The 25,000-nt window shown below is 43.3% G+C and overlaps 1 protein-coding gene across 3 annotated transcripts in view; it reads left to right on the top strand.

Moving 5' to 3' along the window:
* prkn (parkin RBR E3 ubiquitin protein ligase) overlaps positions 1 to 25,000 on the top strand; it is a 121,836-nt gene that overhangs the window by 13,064 nt on the left and 83,772 nt on the right. For all 3 annotated transcript variants that reach the window (XM_042065354.1, XM_042065353.1, XM_042065352.1), the window contains exon 2: positions 24,749 to 24,912. In XM_042065354.1, the coding sequence (XP_041921288.1) occupies positions 24,749 to 24,912 (164 nt within the window). The remainder of the gene's footprint in view (positions 1 to 24,748; positions 24,913 to 25,000) is intronic.

The raw sequence follows: 25,000 nt of genomic DNA, 5'->3' as shown, positions 1-25,000 counted from the left end.
TGTGAAATAAAACTCAACCTTACTGTTTTGAAACCGTTTCAACCACGAAGTTGTAAACAGAACAAACATTAAACATATACAATATCAATATAGTGACATGAAACAACACAGAATCATAATTTGATTGTTTCAGCACACTCTGAAGAGACCCAAGGTTAGTGTGTTTTATAGAATATGCACTTTAAAGTAATTTTGGACTGTAACTACATCATCTTTTCACTTGATAAGTTGAGTAGGCTAAGTTAATGTTAATTGACGTGAATGAACGACCAAATACTTCCACACCGATGATTTCAAAGTAGCAAGAGGGGCTTCGAATTCGGTCGGTTGATGTTTTTTTTTTGTTTTTTTTTAACTGGCTGCAGCCTGAAGTTAGAGTGTTGTCCCCACAGTTTAACACATGTGTGTGTGTGAATGTTTTTGTGTCTTGGCATACATGCTGGACGTGACTAGTGCTGCCACTAGCGACTAATTTTCTAACGACTGATCTTTCAACCAATTTTTCGATTAGTCGACCAATCGAAACGACTAATTTTTTTAAAAATCAAATGTTTGTTATTTCGTTGTGTCCATTTTATTTTGAACTCAACTGAAGGGCCAAAACATAAAATATATATATCACCCTACCTTTGTTAAGTAAACGGTTTTCATTAAGTAAAGTGTTCAAATACATTATGTATTAAAACAAAATAACCCATTTTAAAATGCTACCCTCAGATCTAATGTCAGACCTTTGATAGAATTGTATTGCATTTGTATGCCAGTGTGGCTATATCGTCGATTCCACCTTTGAGTTCGAAGTTTGAGATTGAGATGTAATTTCGATTGATTTTCGACTTAAAATCAAAATCGTGACACCCCTAATTAAAACTCAACCTCACTGACTGTGTGTGTGCATCTGTGTGGTGTTTATGTGTGTGAATTAAAACCTCACCTCACCTTACTGTGTGTGTGAATTAAAACCTCACCTCACCTTACTGTGTGTGTGAATTAAAACCCAACCTCACTGTGTGTGTGTGTGAATTAAAACACCACTCTATTGTGTTAATGTTGTCACCTATTTTTTAATTTAGTCTTAATCTTAGTCTTGTGATGGAAGAGAGGGATGGAGAGAGAGAAGAGGAAATGGGGGAAGAGAGGGATGGAGAGATGGAGAGAGAGAAGAGGAAATGGGGGAAGAGAGGGATAGAGAGAGAAGAGGAAATGGGGGAAGAGAGGGATAGAGAGATGGAGAGAGAGAGAAGAGGAAATGGGGGAAGAGAGGGATAGAGAGATGGAGAGAGAGAAGAGGAAATGGGGGAAGAGAGGGATAGAGAGAGAAGAGGAAATGGGGGAAGAGAGGGATGGAGAGTTGGAGAGAGAGAAGAGGAAATGGGGGAAGAGAGGGATAGAGAGAGAAGAGGAAATGGGGGAAGAGAGGGATAGAGAGATGGAGAGAGAGAGAAGAGGAAATGGGGGAAGAGAGGGATGGAGAGATGGAGAGAGAGAAGAGGAAATGGGGGAAGAGAGGGATAGAGAGAGAAGAGGAAATGGGGGAAGAGAGGGATAGAGAGAGAAGAGGAAATGGGGGAAGAGAGGGATGGAGAGATGGAGAGAGAGAAGAGGAAATGGGGGAAGAGAGGGATAGAGAGAGAAGAGGAAATGGGGGAAGAGAGGGATGGAGAGAGAGAAGAGGAAATGGGGGAAGAGAGGGATAGAGAGTTGGAGAGAGAGAAGAGGAAATGGGGGAAGAGAGGGATAGAGAGAGAAGAGGAAATGGGGGAAGAGAGGGATAGAGAGATGGAGAGAGAGAGAAGAGGAAATGGGGGAAGAGAGGGATGGAGAGAGAGAAGAGGAAATGGGGGAAGAGAGGGATAGAGAGTTGGAGAGAGAGAAGAGGAAATGGGGGAAGAGAGGGATAGAGAGAGAAGAGGAAATGGGGGAAGAGAGGGATAGAGAGATGGAGAGAGAGAGAAGAGGAAATGGGGGAAGAGAGGGATGGAGAAGAAGACGGTGTGTGACATTGTGATGATGTCACGGGTGTGGCCCAGAGACGAGCACTGATATGAGCTGAATACACACACACACACACACACATGCACGCACCATCATAATCAAGCTGGAGCAGGGCTGTAGGCTAGAATGTATTCAATCAGTGATATCTACACACACACACACGTGAGGCCTGTCCCTTAACTTCCTTCTGATTGGTTATAGTGTGTGGTATTGTTAGGCTAATGGATATACAATCTGTTGTGTGGGCGGATGAGTTGAAATCCATTCTCATGGTGGCCGAGGGAGAGAAGGCTTTATATAACAACTGATTACGGAATAATGACACAGGCCTGAATCATCACACACACACACACACACACACACACACACACACACACACAGATACACCATGGTCACACACTTTCAGGCCTGGAGCTGTCGACAGGTGAGCTAAAACTAACCGTGACCACTCATGCAGAAACGGTGTGTGCGTGTGCGCACGCTCCTGGGGAAATTGCCTGGCCTGTCACACACAGCATCTTTCTCATCAGGTGAATAGTGATATCATATCCCACAGTGACAGGGTTGGTGTGTGTGTGTGTGTGTGTGTGTGTGTGTGTGTGTGTGTGTGTGTGTGTGTACAGGAAAACCAGTAACTGTCCAACAGCTCTACTATCGTTATCTCAAGCTAAAGTGACAGGTTATGAGGCAGGTGTGTGGGTGTGTGTGAGTGTGGGTGTGTCTGTGTGAGTGTCTATTTGTGTGTGTGTGTGTGTCCATATCTGTGACGGTCCTGTGGCATCCTCTGTTACGGACTGAACCTCAATCCGCAACATAAATGAGACAGAACAGCCGAAGGGCTCGAATCTAGATAGAATCTAATCTTAAAATTAATCCAGATAGTCACCTGGTTAAATAAAAAGCCTATTGGTTTGGATGTTTGTGCGTGTACATGTTAGTGTACCTGCTCGTGTGTGTGTGTGATGTGTTTTTTTTTCTCTGTCTTAAGTTGGTACTAGTGATAATGGTAAGTGTTTTTTATGGAAGCTGCTATTGAAATAGTTGTCTTTGGCTAACTTAGTGGTGGAAAAAGCCCATTTTTGTTGTACTGTGTTCCTGCCCATATCCTCAGTACAGCTTTACTATTTCTTAGTTCTTCTAATAGTCTAAGCTCATTTATGGCATACCGTTGCTGTAAGGCTAATGTTAATTACAGAGTTACGCTTATGGTGACAAGCCACCATTTTGGGGTGGGAGTGTTACGCATCCCCTGTACTTGGTGGTCACCCGATAGTAACTCTGGCTTAGCTACCAACAGGGGGAGCCAGAGTTACTATCGGGTGACCACCAAGTACAGGGGATGCGTAACACTCCCACCCCAAAATGGTGGCTTGTCACCATAAGCGTAGCTCTGTAATTAACATTAACTCCACGGACCTGAACTATGTTCAGCGATGTTGTTGGAGAGCATATATTCAATCTCTTTTTTGAAAATCGCACGTTTTAGCGGATTGACCCTGTATGGATGCTGCTTAATTGGAGAAGCCGTACCACCATCGATATCATGCTGTAATACCGAGGTGATGGTCGGGACATCTCCTGTAAGCTCGGGGAAATCATGAATCAAAGCAACAATGTCGACTCTTTCCGTGTCTGATAAGTGTGGCAACTGACTCTCTAAAACAGCCAACATCTCAGAATTTTTTAAGCGACCCTCGATTATTGAACGTGAGGGGGCCGTGACACTGTCTTCATTCGCGGTCAGCGCAGCTAGAAGGGTAGCAGAATCGTTAGGCTGGTCGATTGAGTCAAAATCTGGCTTTAGCATATTAACATGGCAGACCCGAGTGTGCTGCCGCCTGTCGGGAGTGGAAATGACATCATTGAGATCGGACAGCTTTTCTTTAACAGTGCACGGCCCACTGTACCTGGCCTGGAAGACAGCACCAGGCACAGGGAGCAGTACAAGTACTTTGTCGCCAGGCACGAACGAACGTGCTCGGGCCTTGCGATCATACCAGGTTTTCATTTTAGCACTTAGGAGGTTTTGTCGGGTGAGTTCACAAGCCCTCTGTAGTCTGGAACGAAAATTGCACAACACTACTAGGTGCACTCAACCACTGTTCCTTTAGGACCGTTAACGGAGTGCGCATGTTGTGAGAAAACACCAGTTCAGCAGGGCTGAATCCAAGAGACTCCTGCACCACCTCTCGTGATGCAAAAAGTAGCCAAGGCACAGCATCCTCCCAGTTCCCCCCCACTTCAAGGCAATAGGCACGCAACATCGTTTTGAACGACTGGTGATAGCGTTCTAAAGCGCCTTGGGACTCCGGGTGGAACGCGCTGGAGGTACGGTGCTGAACATGGAGTGACTTCATGACCTGGGAAAACATTTTTGCTGTGAAATTACTTCCCTTGTCACTCTGAATTATCCTAGGTAATCCAACAAACGAGAAGAACTTTAATAAAGCCCTAGTCACGGATCGTGTTGTAATTTTCCTCAGAGGAATAGCCTCCGGAAAACGTGTGGCAGTACACATAACAGTGAGTAGGTATATATAGCCGCTCCGCGACCGCGGTAGCGGGCCCACACAATCAATGATGACATGTTCAAAGGGGTCGCCGATAGCAGGTATTGGTTGTAATGGTGCTGGCGTAATCGTCTGATTCGGTTTGCCACCCACCTGACAGACATGGCACGATTTGCAATACCTGGCAACGTCACGTTTCAAACCTGGCCAGAAAAAGTGCTGGAGTATGCGATTATAGGTTTTTGTGACGCCCATATGACCAGCGAGACCATCATGCGCAACACTGAGTATCTTTGAGCGGTACTCAGCGAGACCATCATGCGCAACACTGAGTATCTTTGAGCGGTACTCAGCGAGACCATCATGCGCAACACTGAGTATCGTTGAGCGGTACTCAGCGAGACCATCATGCGCAACACTGAGTATCGTTGAGCGGTACTCAGCGAGACCATCATGCGCAACACTGAGTATCGTTGAGAGGTACTCAGCGAGACCATCATGCGCAACACTGAGTATCGTTGAGCGGTACTCAGGGAGACCATCATGCGCAACACTGAGTATCGTTGAGCGGTACTCAGCGAGACCATCATGCGCAACACTGAGTATCGTTGAGCGGTACTCAGCGAGACCATCATGCGCAACACTGAGTATCGTTGAGCGGTACTCAGCGAGACCATCATGCGCAACACTGAGTATCGTTGAGCGGTACTCAGTTGGAATCACTATTTGATAAACATCGCCCCACTCTTCACCACTGCGCGGTCTCCACATTCTCATTAGAACACCGTCCCTGATGAAGAATGTGCGCGGTGCGGACGCATCGTTAGGGTCGGATAATGCAACCTGAAAACAAGCAGCAAGAGTGGAATCAGATTTTTGTGACATTAATTTTTCACGAATCAGCAATCTCATTCTTAACAGGTTTGACTTCAGGAATAGCCCGTTGCAGGGGCTTGAAAAGTCTCTCACACCTTTCAGGCTGGACTATAAAGCTATCACTGAGGTCAATGTCAATAGGCGCATTAGACTTTTTACTTTGCGCGCGCGTGACGACACTAGCGGGAAACACGTCAGGGAACTTTTGCGCACACTCATCCACGCCCTCTGGCACAGGTGGTGCAGGAATCACTTCTGGCAGTACATCACCTTGACTCCAGACTTTCGGGCCTGCTATATCGTTGCCTAGTATGAAGTTCACAGAGGGAATGGGAAACGAGGGCCTTACCCCAACAACCACGTCGCCACAGATCAGATTTTACTGCGCCAGTATCACGTAAAATGCGCACAGGCACAGAATGACCACCAGGGACTGATACGACTCCATCAGTTATGAAAGGCTCATAGATAGACGGAGCCTTCGCGAGCGCAGGGTCAACGGGCATGATAGGGCGAACACTATGTCCTGACGTGGTGGCTAGGCCAACACCTTTTTCCTACTTCCTTTTCAGCTTAATACATTCAGACTTGAGATGTCCAGAGTTTTTGCAATAGCGACAGAATTTTTCCTCCGCGTTAACTGAAACACTTGGACTAACCGGTGGACTGGGTGCTGTAGTGAATGATACGGTAGATTGACTTTTAAAACGACTCCGGTCTTTGTGCACTCGATGAGTCAATGCCTACTGATCGGCCAGACAGGCTGCTTGGGAGATGGTCTCTGCTTTCTGCTCAGCAACATAAGTAGCCACGTTATCAGGCAGACAATTACGAAAGTCTTCAACCACAATTAACTCTATAAGCTTTTCCTGTGAATCAGCACCTTCTGACTGGCACCATCGATCAAATAAAGTCACTTTCTCACCAGCAAACTCAACATATGTCTGTCTATCCAGTTTCTTGTAACGTCGGAACTTTTGTCTATATGCCTCTGGGACTAACTGATAAGCATTCAATATTGCGGCCTTCACCTTATCATAGTCAGAGCTATCATCAAAAGGAAGAACAGAGTAAACTTCCTGTGCTTTACCTTTTAAAACACATTGCAGCAAAAGCGTCCAATATCGCTTAGGCCACTCTAAAGTAGTTGCAACACGTTCAAATGAGGAAAGTATTTTTCCACCTCACAGGAACCATTTTAACATACCAGCTGACTTGAAAATCATCATCTCGCTGTGGTACAGCTTGGCGCTGCCTTAATGTCTCAAGTTCCAATCGCTTCAATTCTAGTGAATTTCTAAGCTCCTCTTGACGAGCTGAAACACGCAACTTCTCATGCTCGTTCTCTAGCTCCTTTTCACGCAAAGTGAGTTCTTGCAAGTGAATCTGGAGTTCAAGCTCCTTAGTGCTACTCTGTGGTGGCTTTCGGGCAAGATAGTCTGCGCGACAAGACCTTTGATTAAAGCAGTTGAAGTGGTGTCTTTTAAATGCTTTTCAGTATTAGAAATATGCACTTGGTATTTCTCGGACAACTCTAATAGCTGATTTTTCGAGCATTAAAATAGTATCTCTACGGACGGCGCCGCAATAAAGTCATCTGTCAATGACATTTTTTTTTGACAAAAAAAATTGGTTGGTAAATACTGCACAAATTTGAATTGAAATGCTATCAAGACTAACCTTTAAAATCTTCAAAAACTGATTGAAAGGCTACGAAAAATATCAGTTTCAAAATTCAAAAGTGGTCACAACAGAGAGAGAAAACCCACAAAAAGCCTTACAAAAGCACGAAACACCAGCACAGCCGGCAAAAACGAAGTAAAGGTAGGCAAAACACCAGTAAGACTGGGAAAAAAAACGAAATATCGGCCTACAACTTCAGCGTGCGAACAACAACAAAAATAAGTTCATAGAACTTTACAAAACGACTTGTATCTCAAAACGGCAATTCAAACGAGAAAACCCCAACACCCAGGAGATCACAACTAACTTCCAAAGGGGGCAAAGCAAAAGAAAACAGCCCTAAATACCTCACTGTCTAAGGTCTTCAGTGGGTCCACTACCTAGCGTGCAGGCCTGTTCGGTCAACAATAGACTACAGGCAGCCAATCATCAAACCCAGGCGTACTAAATAGGGCTACCACCAAACATAAAGAAAAAAAACAACAAACAGCGATTACCTTCCTAAGGGTGTACACAAAAACAGAATTGCCAACACTTACAAAAAGTCGTTGAATCTTCAGTAAAAGGTCCCGCAAAAACGACTAACGCCGAAATGTAGCCTTTACAAATGCCTCGGGGGAAAGAACGGACGAGCGCCCAATTATGTTACGGACTGAACCTCAATCCGCAACATAAATGAGACAGAACAGCCGAAGGGCTCGAATCTAGGGGGTTTTAATACAAAAATAGAATTTACAGTAACTAAGAATAAATAATTGTCAGTTCAAAGTCCGAGTTAATGGCGTCCGTGAGAAGCAGGGACCGTGCAGCTCAGTCGGCGAGAGCAGGAACAAAGGCGTGGGTTGGACCATCTAGCTCAGGCATGCGCACAAGCATCCTCTTCACCTGTGCACAGGTATGTTTTATAGGCCCACAGCCAGATCTCAGGACATGGGTTGGCCCAGAGATAATTAGCAGGGGCACGCTCTGAACGAAGTTTGTGGCCATAGCTACCAACAGGGGGAGCCAAGCCAGAGTTACTATCGGGTGACCACCAAGTACAGGGGATGCGTAACATCCTCTCCATCAGATGTGTGCCATCTCTCTCTCTCCCCTCACCTGCCCGCCTTGCACATGAGCACCACCTAATTACTTCTGTGCTCACTGTTAGTGTGTGTGTGTGTGTGTGTGTGTGTGTTTAATTACATTTAAGAAGGTTTTAACATACCCCCCCATCCCTGCTTCAGCTGAGTGTTTCTCTTCTCTTGCTCAAGAGACTGTTTGATATGGATGCATTAGCTACCGGGTGTGTGTGTGTGTGTGTGTGAGGCTGTTTGGTATGGATGCATTGACTGACGTTTTATCAGTGGAAGAGCTTTATATGCAAATGAATGAATATGAATTTAAATGGTTTTTCACTTTTTGTTTATATCTGGTAATCAGTTGTTCTCAAACTTTTTGTGTTCCTGAGGAATGCTGGATCAGTTGTTCTCAAACGTTCTGTATTCCTGAGGAATGCTGAATCAGTTGTTCTCAAACGTTCTGTATTCCTGAGGAATCCTGTATCAGTTGTTCTCAAACGTTCTGTATTCCAGAGGAATGCTGGATTGGTGTGAGACTCCTTCAGTCTGGCGCAACGGCACCTTAGAATGTGAGGGTTCTAGACATAGTGGAATGTAAGATTCTACAGGTAGAGCCCATGGGGTTCTAAATTCAGCTGAATATAATGTGAGGGGTTCTAGAGTCATTGGAATGTAATATGTAAGGTTCTAAAGACAGTGGTTTGTAATGTGATTTGTGGGGTTTTAGAGCCCATGGAATGTAATGTGTAAGGTTTTAAAGACAGTGGTGTGTAATGTGAATTGTCGGGTTCTAAAGACAGTGGAATGTAATGTGATTTGGGGGATTCTAGAGTCTGTGGAATGCAATGTGATTTGTGGGGTTCCAAAGACAGTAAAATGTAATGTGATTTGTTGAGTTCTAGAGTCTGTGGAATGTAATGTGTAGGGTTCTAAAGACTGTGGCATGTAATGTGATTTTAGGGGTTCTAGAGTCTGTGGAATGTAATGTGTAGGGTTCTAAAGATTGTGGAATGTAATGTGTGTGATGTATAAGCCAGTAAAATGTAGTGTATAATGCACAACAATCTACCGCTAGGCCTACATCGGTGGTTGAAATATTCCCAAAACACAAATACCGCAAAATGTCGGTTATTAAAAAATAAAAAGCTATTTTAAGTTCAAGTTCAAGTTTATTGTCATGTATAGTAAGCCTACAATACAATGAAATGCATTTTGCTCCATCCCACACATGCAGTATAACAGACAAGGAGACATACAACAGACAAAAACAGACATAAAGTGCATAGTGCAAGACAGAAAGTGCATCAGCTATTCAACAATCTGACCGCCTGTGGAAAAAAAACTATTCCTGAGACGGGTGGAGCTGGATTTAATGCTCCGGTAACGTCTCCCGGGTGGTAGGGGAGGGAACCGAGCGTGAGCGGGATGATTGGGGTCTTTAATAATGCAATCAGCTTTTCTCTTGCAGCGGGAAGTGTAAATGTTGTGGAGATCAGGTACGTTACTGTCAATAATCCTGGCTGCTGACTTGACAACTCTTTGCAATTGTTTACGGTCATGGGAGGTTGTGCTCCCGTACCACACTGTGATGCAAAAAGAGAGAACGCTCGCTTTATTGCATTCAGCAAAGTAATTGCAGAGGAGGTCAGACATAAAAGGGTTTCAGCATATGACATAACCACCAACATGCAAAGTGCTGTGAATCTGTGACACTGCAGATATCAATAGAGATAGATTGGTTGTCAGCGGTGAAAACGGCATTCTATGCGACAGTATTATAATTTACTAGCTACTAGCTACGGTGTACCTTAAGTAGCAATGATGCAACAGAAAAAGAATGCAGCGCTAGTTTAAAACTAGTTAGTTTGAGCGTGAGGTTTAAAACACACCTTACACCTAAACTTACCATCCAACCAACACTTGACTGGTGCAACCAGCCGGCTGCAGATGTGTAGACTTGGTGTGCAGAACAGAATAACTTGGGGCAGCTCTTCTCCCATTGGCCCACTCTCAGCAGCTCTTCTCTTATTGGCCCACTCTCAACAGCTCTTCTCTCATTGGCCCACTCTAAGCAGGTCTGCTCTCATTGGCCCACTCTCAGCAGCTCTTCTCCCATTGGCCCACTCTAAGCAGCTCTGCTCTCATTGGCCCACTCTCAGCAGCTCTTCTCTCATTGGCCCACTCTCAGCAGCTCTTCTCCCATTGGCCCACTCTCAGCAGGTCTGCTCTAGGGCTGGGACAACGCGTCGACATAATCGATGACGTCGACGCAAAAAATATGTTGACGCAAAATATGCGCGTTGATTCGTCAAGCATTGCTGTCAATAAAATCCTTTCATTGAGCTGCGCTTATTACACACACAGCCTTTCCTTGCCCCGCCCGCTCTCTCTCATAACGAGCCCACTGCCCCTCCTCTGCATGTGCAAATATTCACGATTGTTGAAGGATTGTTGTTGCCACATAGAAGCATTGCATAGAACACGGCGGGCTAAATTGCTATTAAATCCGATTAGCATTGTTATCATGCCGCGCAAATTTGTTCAAAACTGCTGCATTGAAGTTAACTCTGCTAAGGTCTTATCACACCATAGTACATTGAAGAGACTAAACTAAGTTAAGTTATGCAATCAAGCAGTATCTCAAAGCTAACGTTAGAATACTGTTTGGATGTCGAGTTTAGCATGCTTACTAATTTCGTTACTCATGCAGGGCTCATTTTATTGACTCTGACACTGAATGTTTGCAAATCCCGATGTAAATGGAAAAGTGTTTTCCAAGACTCAAAAGTGCTTGTCCCAAGGAGAAGTATGAACCGTTATTTGAACTAACTACGTTATGAATTGCATCCACACATCAGCAGCCTTTTAACTGTGTACAAAAGTGTTACAATTGCAAGGGTTCCCTCATGAACGTCTTAAAGTGACAGGCACCCAATTAGACCTATACACTGAACTTTATTGAATGCTACCTCTGACTAAGAATGCATTACTTTGCACTTGTATAGTCTTTTATTTTGGAATTTTAAGAGCAATAAACATATATTGCAATGTTAAGGAATTCATGTATTTTCATTCAGATGTGTAAATCAACATGTATAAATTGCTATTAGTCAATTAATGGGGAGATAATCGAAATCGAATCGAACTGAAAAAATTAATTGGTAGATTAATCGATGCATCGAAAAAATAATCGCTAGATTAATCATTTAAAAAATAATCGTTTACAGTATCCCAGCCCTAATCTGCTCTCATTGGCCCACTCTCAGCAGGTCTGCTCTCATTGGCCCACTCTAAGCAGGTCTGCACTCATTGGCCCACTCTCAGCACGTCTGCTCCCATTGGCCCACTCTCAGCAGGTCTGCTCCTGGGTGCCAGAGAGGAGTCCAATTGGAAAGGTGTACCCCCCTATGGGAGGCTCTGAAGCTAATAAGCTTCACCTGGAGTTAGCATTCCATTGACCTCCCTTCACCTGGAGTTAGCATTCCATTGACCTCCCTTCACCTGGAGTTAGCATTCCATTGACCTCCCTTCACCTAGAGTTATCATTCCATTGACGTTATCATTCCATTGACCTCCCTTCACCTGGAGTTAGCATTCCATTGACCCCTGTTCATCTTGGCGTCACTTTAAAGGTGTGATTTGTAGGATTGTTACCAAACGTTCTGTAGGCCAAAATCAAAACACTGGTGAACGTTCTCACGACTACCAGACGCGTTTCAAGTTTCGCGTTTACACGTTTCAAGCCTTCATATGGACAATTTTTGTTTCCAGAGAAATACAACATTGTGTCCTGGAGTCATAACCTTGTATCTCACTTTACGGCTCCGTAATAAACTTTTTTTGAAAACCAATGCTAAAATGATGACTTTCAGTTGCACATGAGAAAAATGACCGTATTCTCTGGATAAGAAACTGAATGCAGTCTAAGCTATTTAGGAAAGATGGAGGGGAAAAAACAATGAAGTGATGTTCTGTTGCACTCAAACTTGGATCATTCTGCACACTATCAGTTTTATCACTCTACACGTTATCAAACTCGGATCACTCTACACGCTATCAAACTCGGATCACTCTACACGCTATCAAACTCGGATCACTCTACACGTTATCAAACTCGGATCACTTTGCACGTTATCAGTTTTCGCAGCACGGCTTCCAGGTGAGTTACTGTGTTTCAGTCTGTTGCTTAACGTCAGGTGTTATCACTCAAGTGACACTGAGGATGCGCAGCACAATAAGGCTTCACTCGGAAAGGGTTTCAAATTGTGTCCATTTCTTTTACTGTCTGTGGAGAAATCCCACCTTCCCCAGTGTGGCACACGCTGGAACACACACACACACACACATGCGGTGACGGATTGATGAGTGGCTGGTGTTTCATCTGCTCCGTTTCCAAGGAGACTGAGGAGATCTTGTCAGGTTCGGTTCCAAGTGTTCCAGAACCGAGACATGGCGTGTTCTAGTCACAGCCCAACCAACTCCCTCTGGTGGATCACTCTCAGTGATGGGGCGTTTGGACACGTGGGCACGCACACACACACACACACACAAACACAAACTTGCACACACACACACACACTTGCATGCATGCACATACACAGACACACACACACACACACACACACACACACACACACACAAACACACACTTATATACATACACACACACACACACACACACACACACACTTACATACACACACACACGTACACCCACACATATGCACGCACACAAGCAGGCACGTACACACACATACACACACACACACAGGCATGCACATACATACACACACACACACACACACACATATATATTTATGTACATCAAGTAGTGCATTAAGTGCTTGTACTCTCGCACTCATACACATGGGTTGGCAATCAATCACACACTCATACACACTCACATGTATGGCAAGCCGATTGAGCATTTATTCTGATATCTTGATATCAGGCAAAATTGTCATGTACATGTAGGCCATTTTTGTCAACTAGTTAACTAGTGAGCCATGTTTGTGTGAACTAGTTAACTAGTGAGGGCCAAAATATGCACACTAGTTAACTAGTGGGAGCCAAAGGCTCACTAGCTAACTAGTGAACACATTTTAGCTCAGTTAACTAGTGACAGCCAAAAATATGCACATGTTTACTAGTGAAGGCAAAACACCTCACTAGTTAACTAGTTGCAGTAGGTCAATGTCACTAGTTAACTAGTGAACCATAAATGGCTTACTAGCTAGCTAGGTGATGGCAGTAGGCTCACTAGTTAACTAGTTGATGCATCATTTGTCCAAACTAGTTAACTAGTGAGGTCATAAATGTATACTAGTAAACTAGTTCAAGACAAAATTCACACTAGTCAACTAGTGGCGCAGAATTCAAATTAGGAGGCGGCGATTTCTGGAAATTGAGGCTTTCTATTGGCTCCCTGTCCAAATAGAACATGACAACCAATCACAGTGCAGAATTTCACGAAATCCCACCCACAACATTTGCATGTGGCACACAAGTTAACATGCTGGCCAAAGGTACTCTAGCTAGTAAACTAGTGGCTTCAGTGTGACATTTACATGTAAACTAGTGAAGGCAGAACTGCTCACTAGTTAACTAGTAAAGACACAAATGCCCACGAGTTAACTAGTGAGGTCTAAAAAGTGTCACTAGTTTACTAGTGTGCACCAAAACACCCACTAGTGAACTAGTTCTCCGCCTCCTAATTTTAATTCTAAACATGTGCACATTTTTGGTTGTCACTAGTTAACTAGTGAGACCCAAAAGCCTTCAACTAGCTGACTGGTATGCATTTTGGCCTTTACTAGTTAACTAGTGGATATTTTCTGGCTCTCACTAGTTAACTAGTGAAGCTAATATGTGTTCACTAGTTAACTAGTGGGCATTTATGCTGTCACTAGTTAACTAGTGTGCACAAACATGGCTCACTAGTTAATTAGTTGACAAAAATGGCTTGCATGTTGGCCTGATATCAAGATATCAGAATAAATGCTGAAGCGGCTGGCCAAATTACATAGAAGTTAACAAGTGGGAATTCGACATTCAGTAGTCAGCTAGTAAAAATGTTTGTACCTTTTTGTACCTTACTAGTTGTAGTAAAATATAGAAGTCTTTAAACTAGTTAACTAGTGCACATTTTAGTGTCCACTAGTTAACTAGTGAACATGCTAAGCATTACTAGTTAACTAATAAGATATGAAACATATGAACTAGTTAACTAGAGAGAATTTGGGCCTTACTAGTTAACTAGTGAGCATTTTGGCTGTCACTAGTTCACACAGAAATGGCTCACTAGTTAACTAGTGGACAGAAATGGCTTGCATGTACATGACAATTATGCCTGATATCAAGATATCTGAATAAATGCTCAATCGGCTTGCCATACACATGGGTTGGCAATCAATCACACACTCATATCTGCATGACAGTATACATACTCACACACACCTACACATGCACACACCAGGGTTTCCGTTGTCCGGTAATTACCGGACATTGGCCGGAAAAAAAATGAAATCTCCGACAAAATTAAACCTCTCCGGTCAAATTGTCCGATTGAAATTGGCTAATAATCCCGTCCCCCTAACGCAATCTGAATTTGAAAATAAGCCTTACAATGTAAGCCTATATTAAAGCAATACGTCCTCTGGCTATGTTTTTAAATGTACAGGCTCTACCGTTTGAAAGCTATTAAACAACACGCATAGCCTATGCTGCATTTCAAATACTGTTGGAAACATTTCAAATAGGAAGCGCACGCTTAAAACGTCCATGTTAAACAACGAACAAATGAGTGAGGCGGTTCAAACATGGCCAGGCCCAGGCAGACTAGCCTTAAAAGTTTTTTCAGAGGCCAGACGCGATGGATGATGATAAATTGGTAACGTCTGAAGCCTCAGATGTCCGGTCAACTCCACCACCACCAGATAAAAAGCAGAAGTGTCGGGCGTATCTGTCGGAATCATGACGTTGGAAGTGGAGTTGCGGGGGTGTGGCCGCTCCAAGACACTGTCATTCACCGTGTACACTGGACATGCAACTGTGTTCTTCACCCAAAGCATACAGTAGGCCTATGCGTTCTCTGTCTATGATCTGCAGGGTTAGGGCCTCCTCGACGAGGAGATTGCTGGTCCGCGGATAATTTCCGGCACAATTAAACGGTATCATTGAACCGCGGACCGAAAGAAAAAGAAACTAAACATTTCCCAGAATAGGAAACATTTCTTAATTCATTGTTATCAAATAAAGAGGCAGTGGTGGGTAGTGGTGTGAGCGCTCATTCTTGTGTGTGCGCATCTGTGCAAGTTAAACAGTGGAACCACTGGAGATAACGTGGGTAGCAGCAACAAACAACGTACTGTAGCCTTTTTAAAACAATGAACGAAGCGGACTCTTGCTGTCCATGAAAATATACATACTGGCTAGATCTAGTTAGGCATGTTTACGTAAGTTAGGCTAATGAACATGTTGCATTCTATTCAGCCTGATTATGTCATTCTTTAAGCTACATAGCCTGTCTCCAGTTTTCCTCAACTTGACTAATTAAGAAGTGATAATAGGACATTTGACCGGCATATCATCAAAATGTCCGGAAAACGAAACCTCACCATTTTTTCCTAGTGGAAACTCTGGCACACACATACTCACACACACCTACACATATGCACACACACACACACACAAACCTACACATGCACACACATACTCACACACACCTACACATGCACACACACACACACACACACACACAAACCTACACATGCACACCCATACTCACACACACCTTCACATATGCAGACACACACACACACAAACCTACACAGGCACACACATACTCAGACACACACCTTCACATATGCAGACACACACACACACACACAAACCTACACAGGCACACAACTACTCACACACACCTACACAGGCACACACATACTCACACACATCTACATAGGCACACACATACTCACACACATCTACATATGCACACACATACTCACACACACACATCTACACATGCACACACATACTCACACACACCTACACATATGCAGACACACACACACAGGTCCCTTGTCATGCAGTCAAGGCACGTGTGTGTGTGTGTGGTGAGGAGGCTTCCCGTGATGGAACATGACAAGCGAGGAATTTGCCCATTTGCTTCCTCCTCCGACAGGGATCCGAAACAATAAGAGGAGATTAGAGGGGCGCCAGGTGACAGCTCACACACACACACAGGCACACATAGGCACACACACACACACACACACACACACACAGGCTTACACACACTTGGACACATACTCTCTGTCACACACATATTCTCTCAGTGGCAAGCACACAGGCATACATATTATCTCACACATACACATACATACACACTCACACACGCATACATGCTTACATATTATCACTCACACATACACATACATACACACTCACACACGCATACATTCTTACATATTATCACTCACACATACACATACATACACACTCACACACGCATACATTCTTACATATTATCACTCACACATACACATACATACACACTCACACACGCATACATGCTTACATATTATCACACACATACACATACATACACACTCACACACGCATACATGCTTACATATTATCACTCACACATACACATACATACACACTCACACACGCATACATGCTTACATATTATCTCACACATGCACATACATACACACTCACACACGCATACATGCTTACATATTATCACTCACACATACACATACATACACACTCACACACGCATACATGCTTACATATTATCACTCACACATACATACACACTCACACACGCATACATGCTTACATATTATCTCACACATACATACACACTCACACACGCATACATGCTTCCATATTATCACTCACACATACACACACATACACACTCACACACGCATACATGCTTACATATTATCTCACACATACACATACATACACACTCACACACGCATACATGCTTCCATATTATCACTCACACATACACATACATACACACTCACACACGCATACATGCTTCCATATTATCACTCACACATACACATACATACACACTCACACACGCATACATGCTTACATATTATCTCACACATACACATACATACACACTCACACACGCATACATGCTTACATATTATCTCTCATACATAAAGTACACACACACACAGACACGCGCAGTACCTGTTTGTAGACATTTTTCTGTCACACACACAGCCAAACACACACACACACTAACAGCCACCCGCTTCCTGCAGCCTGCGACTGTTTCCTCTATGTGTGTGTGTGTGTGTGTGTGTGTGTGTGTGTGTGTGTGTGTGTGTGTGTGTGTGTGTGTTGATGGAGGGGTATCTACAGGGGCACACACACACACACAGAGACTGGCCATCTGGCATACCGGGCATTTTCCCGGGCCAACACACCTTTTGGGCCGATAGAATAGGCTATATATAATTTAATTATTTTGGCCAACAATCGGGCCAGAGGAAGGTCAGAGGCCCATTGGTTCATTTTCCATACTGACACTGAACTGATCCAATAACAGCTCTTGCCATTGGTTCATTTTCTATACTGCCAGGCCCCACCCCTCCCATCTTGGCTCAGAGCCAGGACTCCGAGGGCATTAAAGGGGCAACTGAAGTAGCTACACGTTGGAAATGTGGCGGGTGCCGCTAGCGCCAATTGTGTACAAATAACACCAATGTAGAAGCTTCAGCTACAGCGCTACACTCTGGGGGCATGAACATGGGGCATCTAAAGTGCTACACTCTGGGGGCATCTACAGTGCTACACTCTGGGGGCATGAACATGGGGCAGCTACAGCGCTACACTCTGGGGGCATGAACATGGGGCAGCTACAGTGCTACACTCTGGGGGCATGAACATGGGGCAGCTACTACACTCTGGGGGCATGAACATGGGGCAGCTACAGTGCTACACTCTGGGGGCATGAACATGGGGCAACTACAGTGCTACACTCTGGGGGCATCTACAGTGCTACACTCTGGGGTTATAAACATGGGGCATCTACAGTGCTACACTCTGGGGGCATGAACATGGGGCAGCTACAGCGCTACACTCTGGGGGCATGAACATGGGGCAGCTACAGTGCTACACTCTTGGGTTATAAACATGGGGCAGCTACAGCGCTACACGCGTTTGTGCTTTTGCTGTGTGGGTGTGTGCTGTGTATCCAGCCAACCCTACAGGCCTACGAGTGTAAGAACCGGGGTCATAACATCCGGCACGTGTGTGTGTGTGTGTGTGTGAGTGTGCTGTGTGTTTAGCCCACCCTACAGGGCATGGTAATAGGTGGTAACGTCCGGCTCATTTCTAGAACATTCCCTCTGGGTGGGTGATTGTGCAGTTCGGTTGGAGTGGCTTTTAGTCTGTAAATAGGGCGGCCTCATAGTGCACACACACACACACACTCACACTCACACATACACAGACACTCACACTCACTCACACACACACACACACACACACACAGAGGAACCAAGCAATCCGGCACCTGACTAAAGGGCCAGTTTAGGGGAAGGGGAGACGCCCCCTTGGCTTTAGTGCAATCAGAGATCACACACACACACTAACATATTCACAAACCTACACACACACACTAACATATTCGCATTAGTGCAATCAGAGATCACACACACACACTAACATATTCGCATTAGTGCAATCAGAGATCACACACACACACACACACTAACATATTCGCATTAGTGCAATCAGAGATCACACACACACACACACACACACACTAACATATTCACATTAGTGCAATCAGAGATCACACACACACACACACTAACATATTCGCATTAGTGCAATCAGCGATCACACACACACACACACACACACACACTAACATATTCACATTAGTGCAATCAGAGAGCGCTAACAGGTACCACCACACACACACTAACATATTCGCAAACATACACAAACCTACACACACGCACACCAACATATTCGCAAACATACACAAACCTACACACACACACACACTAACATATTCACATTAGTGCAATCAGAGATCACACACACACACACACACACACACTAACATATTCGCATTAGTGCAATCAGAGATCACACACACACACACACTAACATATTCGCATTAGTGCAATCAGAGATCACACACACACACTAACATATTCGCAAACATACACAAACCTACACACACACACACACACACTAACATATTCGCATTAGTGCAATCAGAGATCACACACACACACACACTAACATATTCACATTAGTGCAATCAGAGATCACACACACACACACACTAACATATTCGCATTAGTGCAATCAGAGATCACACACACACACTAACATATTCACATTAGTGCAATCAGAGAGCGCTAACAGGTACCACCACACACACACTAACATATTCGCAAACATACACAAACCTACACGCACACCAACATATTCTCAAACATACACAAACCTACACACACACACACACTAACATATTCACATTAGTGCAATCAGAGAGCGCTAACAGGTACCACCACACACACACTAACATATTCGCAAACATACACAAACCTACACACACACGCACACCAACATATTCGCAAACATACACAAACCTACACACACACACACACTAACATATTCACATTAGTGCAATCAGAGAGCGCTAACAGGTACCACCACACACACACTAACATATTCGCAAACATACACAAACCTACACACACACGCACACCAACATATTCGCAAACATACACAAACCTACACACACACACGCACACTAACATATTCGCAAACACACACAAACCTACACACACACACACTAACATATTTGCAAACATGTACAAACCTACACACACACACACACACACACACACACACACACACATACTCACATACTGTGTTTTTAGATCAACAATATCTGCAAATGCATTTTCCCTCAAGCACCATGCTTGAGTGATTCCCTCTGCTCTGTGTAAGAAAATATGTATGTGTGTGAGTGTTTGTGCTTGAGTTTGTGTGTGTGTGTCAAGTCAAGTCACTTTTATTTATATATATATAATATAATATGAAGCAGGAAAAGTAGAATAAAATAGAGTTAATGAGAAAAAAACAAGGTTAAAAGCAATAAATAAGTAAATAGATAAAGTAAGAGGTAGGTGAAATAAAGTAACAGTTGATGCAATATGGGGGGGGGGGGGGGCTAAGCCATTAAGAGCTTTAAAAACAAAAAGAAACACAAATTTAACAGGAAGCCAGTGCCAGGACTGGTGTGATGTGCTCTCTCTTTTTAATACCAGTAAGCAATCTGGCTGCTGCATTCTGGACCATCTGTAATTTGTGTATGTTGGATTGAGTCAGACCTGTGTATAAAATATTGCAGTAATCAAGTCTGGAGGTAATAAAAGCATGTGTGAGAATTTCAAGATCATTCTGGGATAAAAAGGACTTGAGAATGGATATTACTCTAAGTTGATAAAAACACTTCTGACCACACTATTTATTTGTTTATCAAAATTAAGAGAGCTATCCAGCATGACCCCAAGATTTCTAACCACATTGTTAGAGAGGAGACCAAGAGTACTGCTGAGGCTGTTGACAGAAGAGGGGGGGCCAAATTTGATGACTTCAGTTTTACTGCCGTTAAGTTGTAAGAAATTACATGCCATCCAAGTGTTAATGTCATCGAGGCAGCTATGCAGTTTGTTTAATAAACATGGGGTCTTGTTGCCGGGCTGAGGAGCAACTGGGAGATAGATCTGGGTATCATCAGCGTAGCAGTGGTATTGGATGCCATATTTATCAAAGATGGAACTGAGGGGCAACATGTATAGAGAGAAGAGGAGGGGTCAAGGATCAAACCTTGGGGGACTCCACATTTCATAGTAGCAAAGGATGAGGAGCGATGTCCCAAATTAACTGAACAAGTCCTGTCTTTGAGGTATGAGGTGAACCAGGTTAGTACAGCCCTGCAGACCAACTCTGTGTTCCAGCCTGCGCAGCAAGATACCATGGTCAATGGTGTCAAATGCAGCACTGAGATCTAATAAAACTAAAATGGCGCAGGAACCAGAATCAGTGCAGAGCAGAATGTGGTTGTACACTTTCAGTAGGGCAGATTCAGTGCTGTGGATAGCTCTACAACCAGATTGGAATCTATGTAATGAATTAAAACTGTTTAAATATGCTGTTAGTTGCTGGAAAACCACTTTCTTTAAAATGTTGGCGATAAAAGGCAATTTTGAGATAGGTCTGTAATTTGTCAAGGGAAGGCTTTTTTACGAGAGATTGCAGAGTAAAATTATTAAAAGTGGATGGCACAACACCAGAGGCTATGCTACGTTTTAGTAAAGAATGGTTTAGTGGACTGTTCCATACAGTCTCGCAAGCAGACTCCTTCAAATGTGCTGCTGACTGTCAAAATACCGATGCATTCTTTGACGTCGAACTTCGCGCTGTTATAGGGAATGACAAATGTCATTCTCATTGGTTTACATGATGTTACGCCCCAAACGCACCCATGACTGATTAAGAAACCTAGGAACGCCTTGTTGCGCCCTCCGCCCGGCGTTTGATAACGAAAACACTCCCAATGTGGACTGGACATCATACTAAATTATACATCCTACTCATAATAGGGCCCGTTCAAAATGTTTCGATACGGTGCCAATTTCAATACCTTGATTTCGATGCCGGTTCCTAAACGATACTTTTTCCGATACCATATGTTTGTAAATCAATTTCAACAACAAAAATACATTCTTCTGTGGTGAAACAACATAAAAATACAAACTCTTTGTTGCATGCACATCTGTAGAAATCTTAAAAATAAACAATATTTAAGAAATTATTGCATAGGCCTACTTAACATCTGCAGTATTAAACATGAAGAAATGTAACAGATTAGTGCATTTCTTTTGAAAAAAAAAAACAATACACCTCTCCAGATAACACACCCTTTTGTATACAATGTTTACAACTTAGTGTTAACTAATAATTGTTGCAAACTGGTACTACGAACAAAATATTAGTGCAATCCTGGATCTACATCCTTATGCATGCTTCCTGCCAGGACTTTTACGGGCTTTTCCCAAATCACGGAAGTAACGTCGACGCAGCGGTAGATAGTAGCAGACAGAGATGGCAAAAGTACTCACTTCCCGTACTCAAGTAGAAGTACAAATACTTGTGTTAAAAATATTCTGGTAAAAGTAGAAGTACTGATTTAACTTAACTTTAAGTAAAAGTAACAAAGTACAGGCTTGGAAATTTACTTAAAGTATTAAAGTAAAAATAGTCTTGTGAATGACAACATTTTCTTATGCAACGGTACCTGGACCACACAAATGTTACCAGAGTGCAAGAGTGCCAGTCTCTCTTTTTAAATCTTCCCATAACCTGTTGGGCCATTTCTAGGCTTTCCCCCCCAACATTGCACTGCCTACTTCAGAGGGTGTTCTTTTGGCCTACCATCAAATGCTGGACATCTTTAGAAAGCTAAGATCCTGTAGTTTCTTAGGAAGCACTGGCTGGCACAGGTTTACAGAGCCTAGAATATTGTTTTTTCTTTCTGCCGGATAACAAGCATCTCTGAATTGACCACATTTCAACCCTCTAGGTCACTTGATATGATTTTAGAAACACAACTGAGCCCTAGTACCAGGTCTTGTGAAGCTGTGTGCAAAAGTAGATCAATGTATAATGAAAAATAAGTACTTTAGATCATTATTTGCATTATTTGCATTGTTTGCAAAGGTATGCTCATGCGTTTTGTAATGCCCTATGGAAACTCCCCATATTTTTGGTTACCCAAAATGCATACTGACAATAAAAGTACGCATTTCTGAGGTTTCTTGTAGACTATTTGGATTGTAGCCTATGTCAGGTTCTGATATAGAATGATTACACAAAATGGAATAATTACACCAAAATCTCTATTTTTGCATTTTCTTTGTTGGCTTCATGGGTGTGTATATGATGGACTATACATCTGTACAACTAATATTGGATAAAACAACATGAATATTTAATTCCTATGGATTCCTGTGAATATATCAAGACCAGGAATGTAGTGGTAAAATCAGAGGTGGGTAAACTATGAATTCTGTGATCATGGTAAGGTGGACTGCGCCATGCGGTATCAGATTTTTAGAAAAGGCATTCAGAACATGTTTGATGATGGTGGAGGTTATTATCCAATGTTTATAACAATACAAGTGGCATTAAGTGGGTCATAGAGTGTTGATGAGTGTACATATTGTTATTGTGGATAATACAGTGAGATTTTTAAATGTTAACAGTTGTATTGGTGAATAAACTCTTTTGAGAGGTGGATAAACTCTAATAAGAGATGGATAAACTATTTCTGAAATTTCAGAATAGGAAACTGCGTTTACTTGCGTTTAGCCTCCACTACATTCCTATTCAAGACCCAATGCTGCATCTACTTATTGCTAAGGATATAGGCTACACTGCAGCTAAAAGTTAGGGAAGCATCAAAGGCGAGGAGAGGAGGAGGGCATTTTTGACTAAATTTAATTGAGACATACTACTACGTGTTAACGTTACTACCATCAAGCTGCAATGATTTGCCGCGAATGAATGCCGCCCAAATCTGTCGGGTCATCTTGAAGTGGCGTATTGTACGCCAGTGAATTGTAAACGCAGCCACGTTGAAGCCTGCAGTAATGTTTTTCACTGATGTTATGGCAGTCCACTCTGCTTATTGTTTTTCGAGAATGCTGCACTCCTGTTTGTCATTGTGCACGAAACTTCACGCCAAGAAATCATCAGAAATATTGCTGGCTTGTGCGTATTCAAGCCCCCCTTTACGTTCGTCCTAATGCCTGTTAGTTGTTCGTGGATTGGCCTATATTTGGCGTTGTAAATTGAAACGTCTTTAGACATGAAAAATCGATTTTACAATCGATTTAAAATAAACTTTTTAATACATTTTTAAATAAATTTAATACAATTTTAAATAAATAAACTCCTGGTGTACTTACAAACTTTTCAATAGTAGCAACAATCAGGCAAGTGTTATTTAAATAAACTCCTGGTGTACTTACAAACTTTCCAATGCCTCGTTTTATGAGTACAGAACATAGTTGTACTACTGTAGAAGTTTGGTACCATTCAGGCCATTATCAGTGGGGTCATTTACGAGATACTAAGTTGGTTCCATAAGCGCCTGCAGAAAGTCATCAGTTTCTGACAGCGCTACTCGACCAGGGTTCAAGGGAAAACACATTCTGGGAGGGTGTTTGGCTCGGGGTCATGGTGCAAAGGACCCTAGAGTGACTAAATTACTCCGAACCATCGCTTTAATTTCAAGCCTCCTTCTGTGTGACCTGTGTAACGTTACGTGAGGCATGCTGTCCTTATTTGACATGGACCTGTAACACACACACACACACACACACACACACACACACACACACACACACACACACACACACACACACACACACACACACACTCCTTAACCAGCTCTCTCTCTGTGTGTAGTGTACATGAGGTTCAACTCTAGCTGTGGGTACCACACACACACACACACACTCCTTAACCAGCTCTCTCTCTCTCTCTCTCTAGTGTACGTGCGGTTCAACTCCAGCTGTGGGTTCCCTGTGGAGCTAGAGGGCGGAGCCAGAGTGGCCGAGCTGAAGGAGGAGGTGGGGCGTCTGCAGGGGGTGGAGCCTCATCAGCTCCGCGTCATCTTCGCCGGGAGAGAACTGCAGAGCGACAGCACGCTACAGGTGACACACACACATGTGCACACACACACACATGCGCACGTGCACACGCACACACACACACACACACACACACATGTGCACACACACA

The sequence above is a fragment of the Alosa sapidissima genome, chromosome 16 (assembly GCF_018492685.1).
Source record: "Alosa sapidissima isolate fAloSap1 chromosome 16, fAloSap1.pri, whole genome shotgun sequence".
NCBI lineage: Eukaryota > Metazoa > Chordata > Actinopteri > Clupeiformes > Clupeidae > Alosa > Alosa sapidissima.
This window is presented reverse-complemented; position numbering and strand designations above follow the sequence as displayed.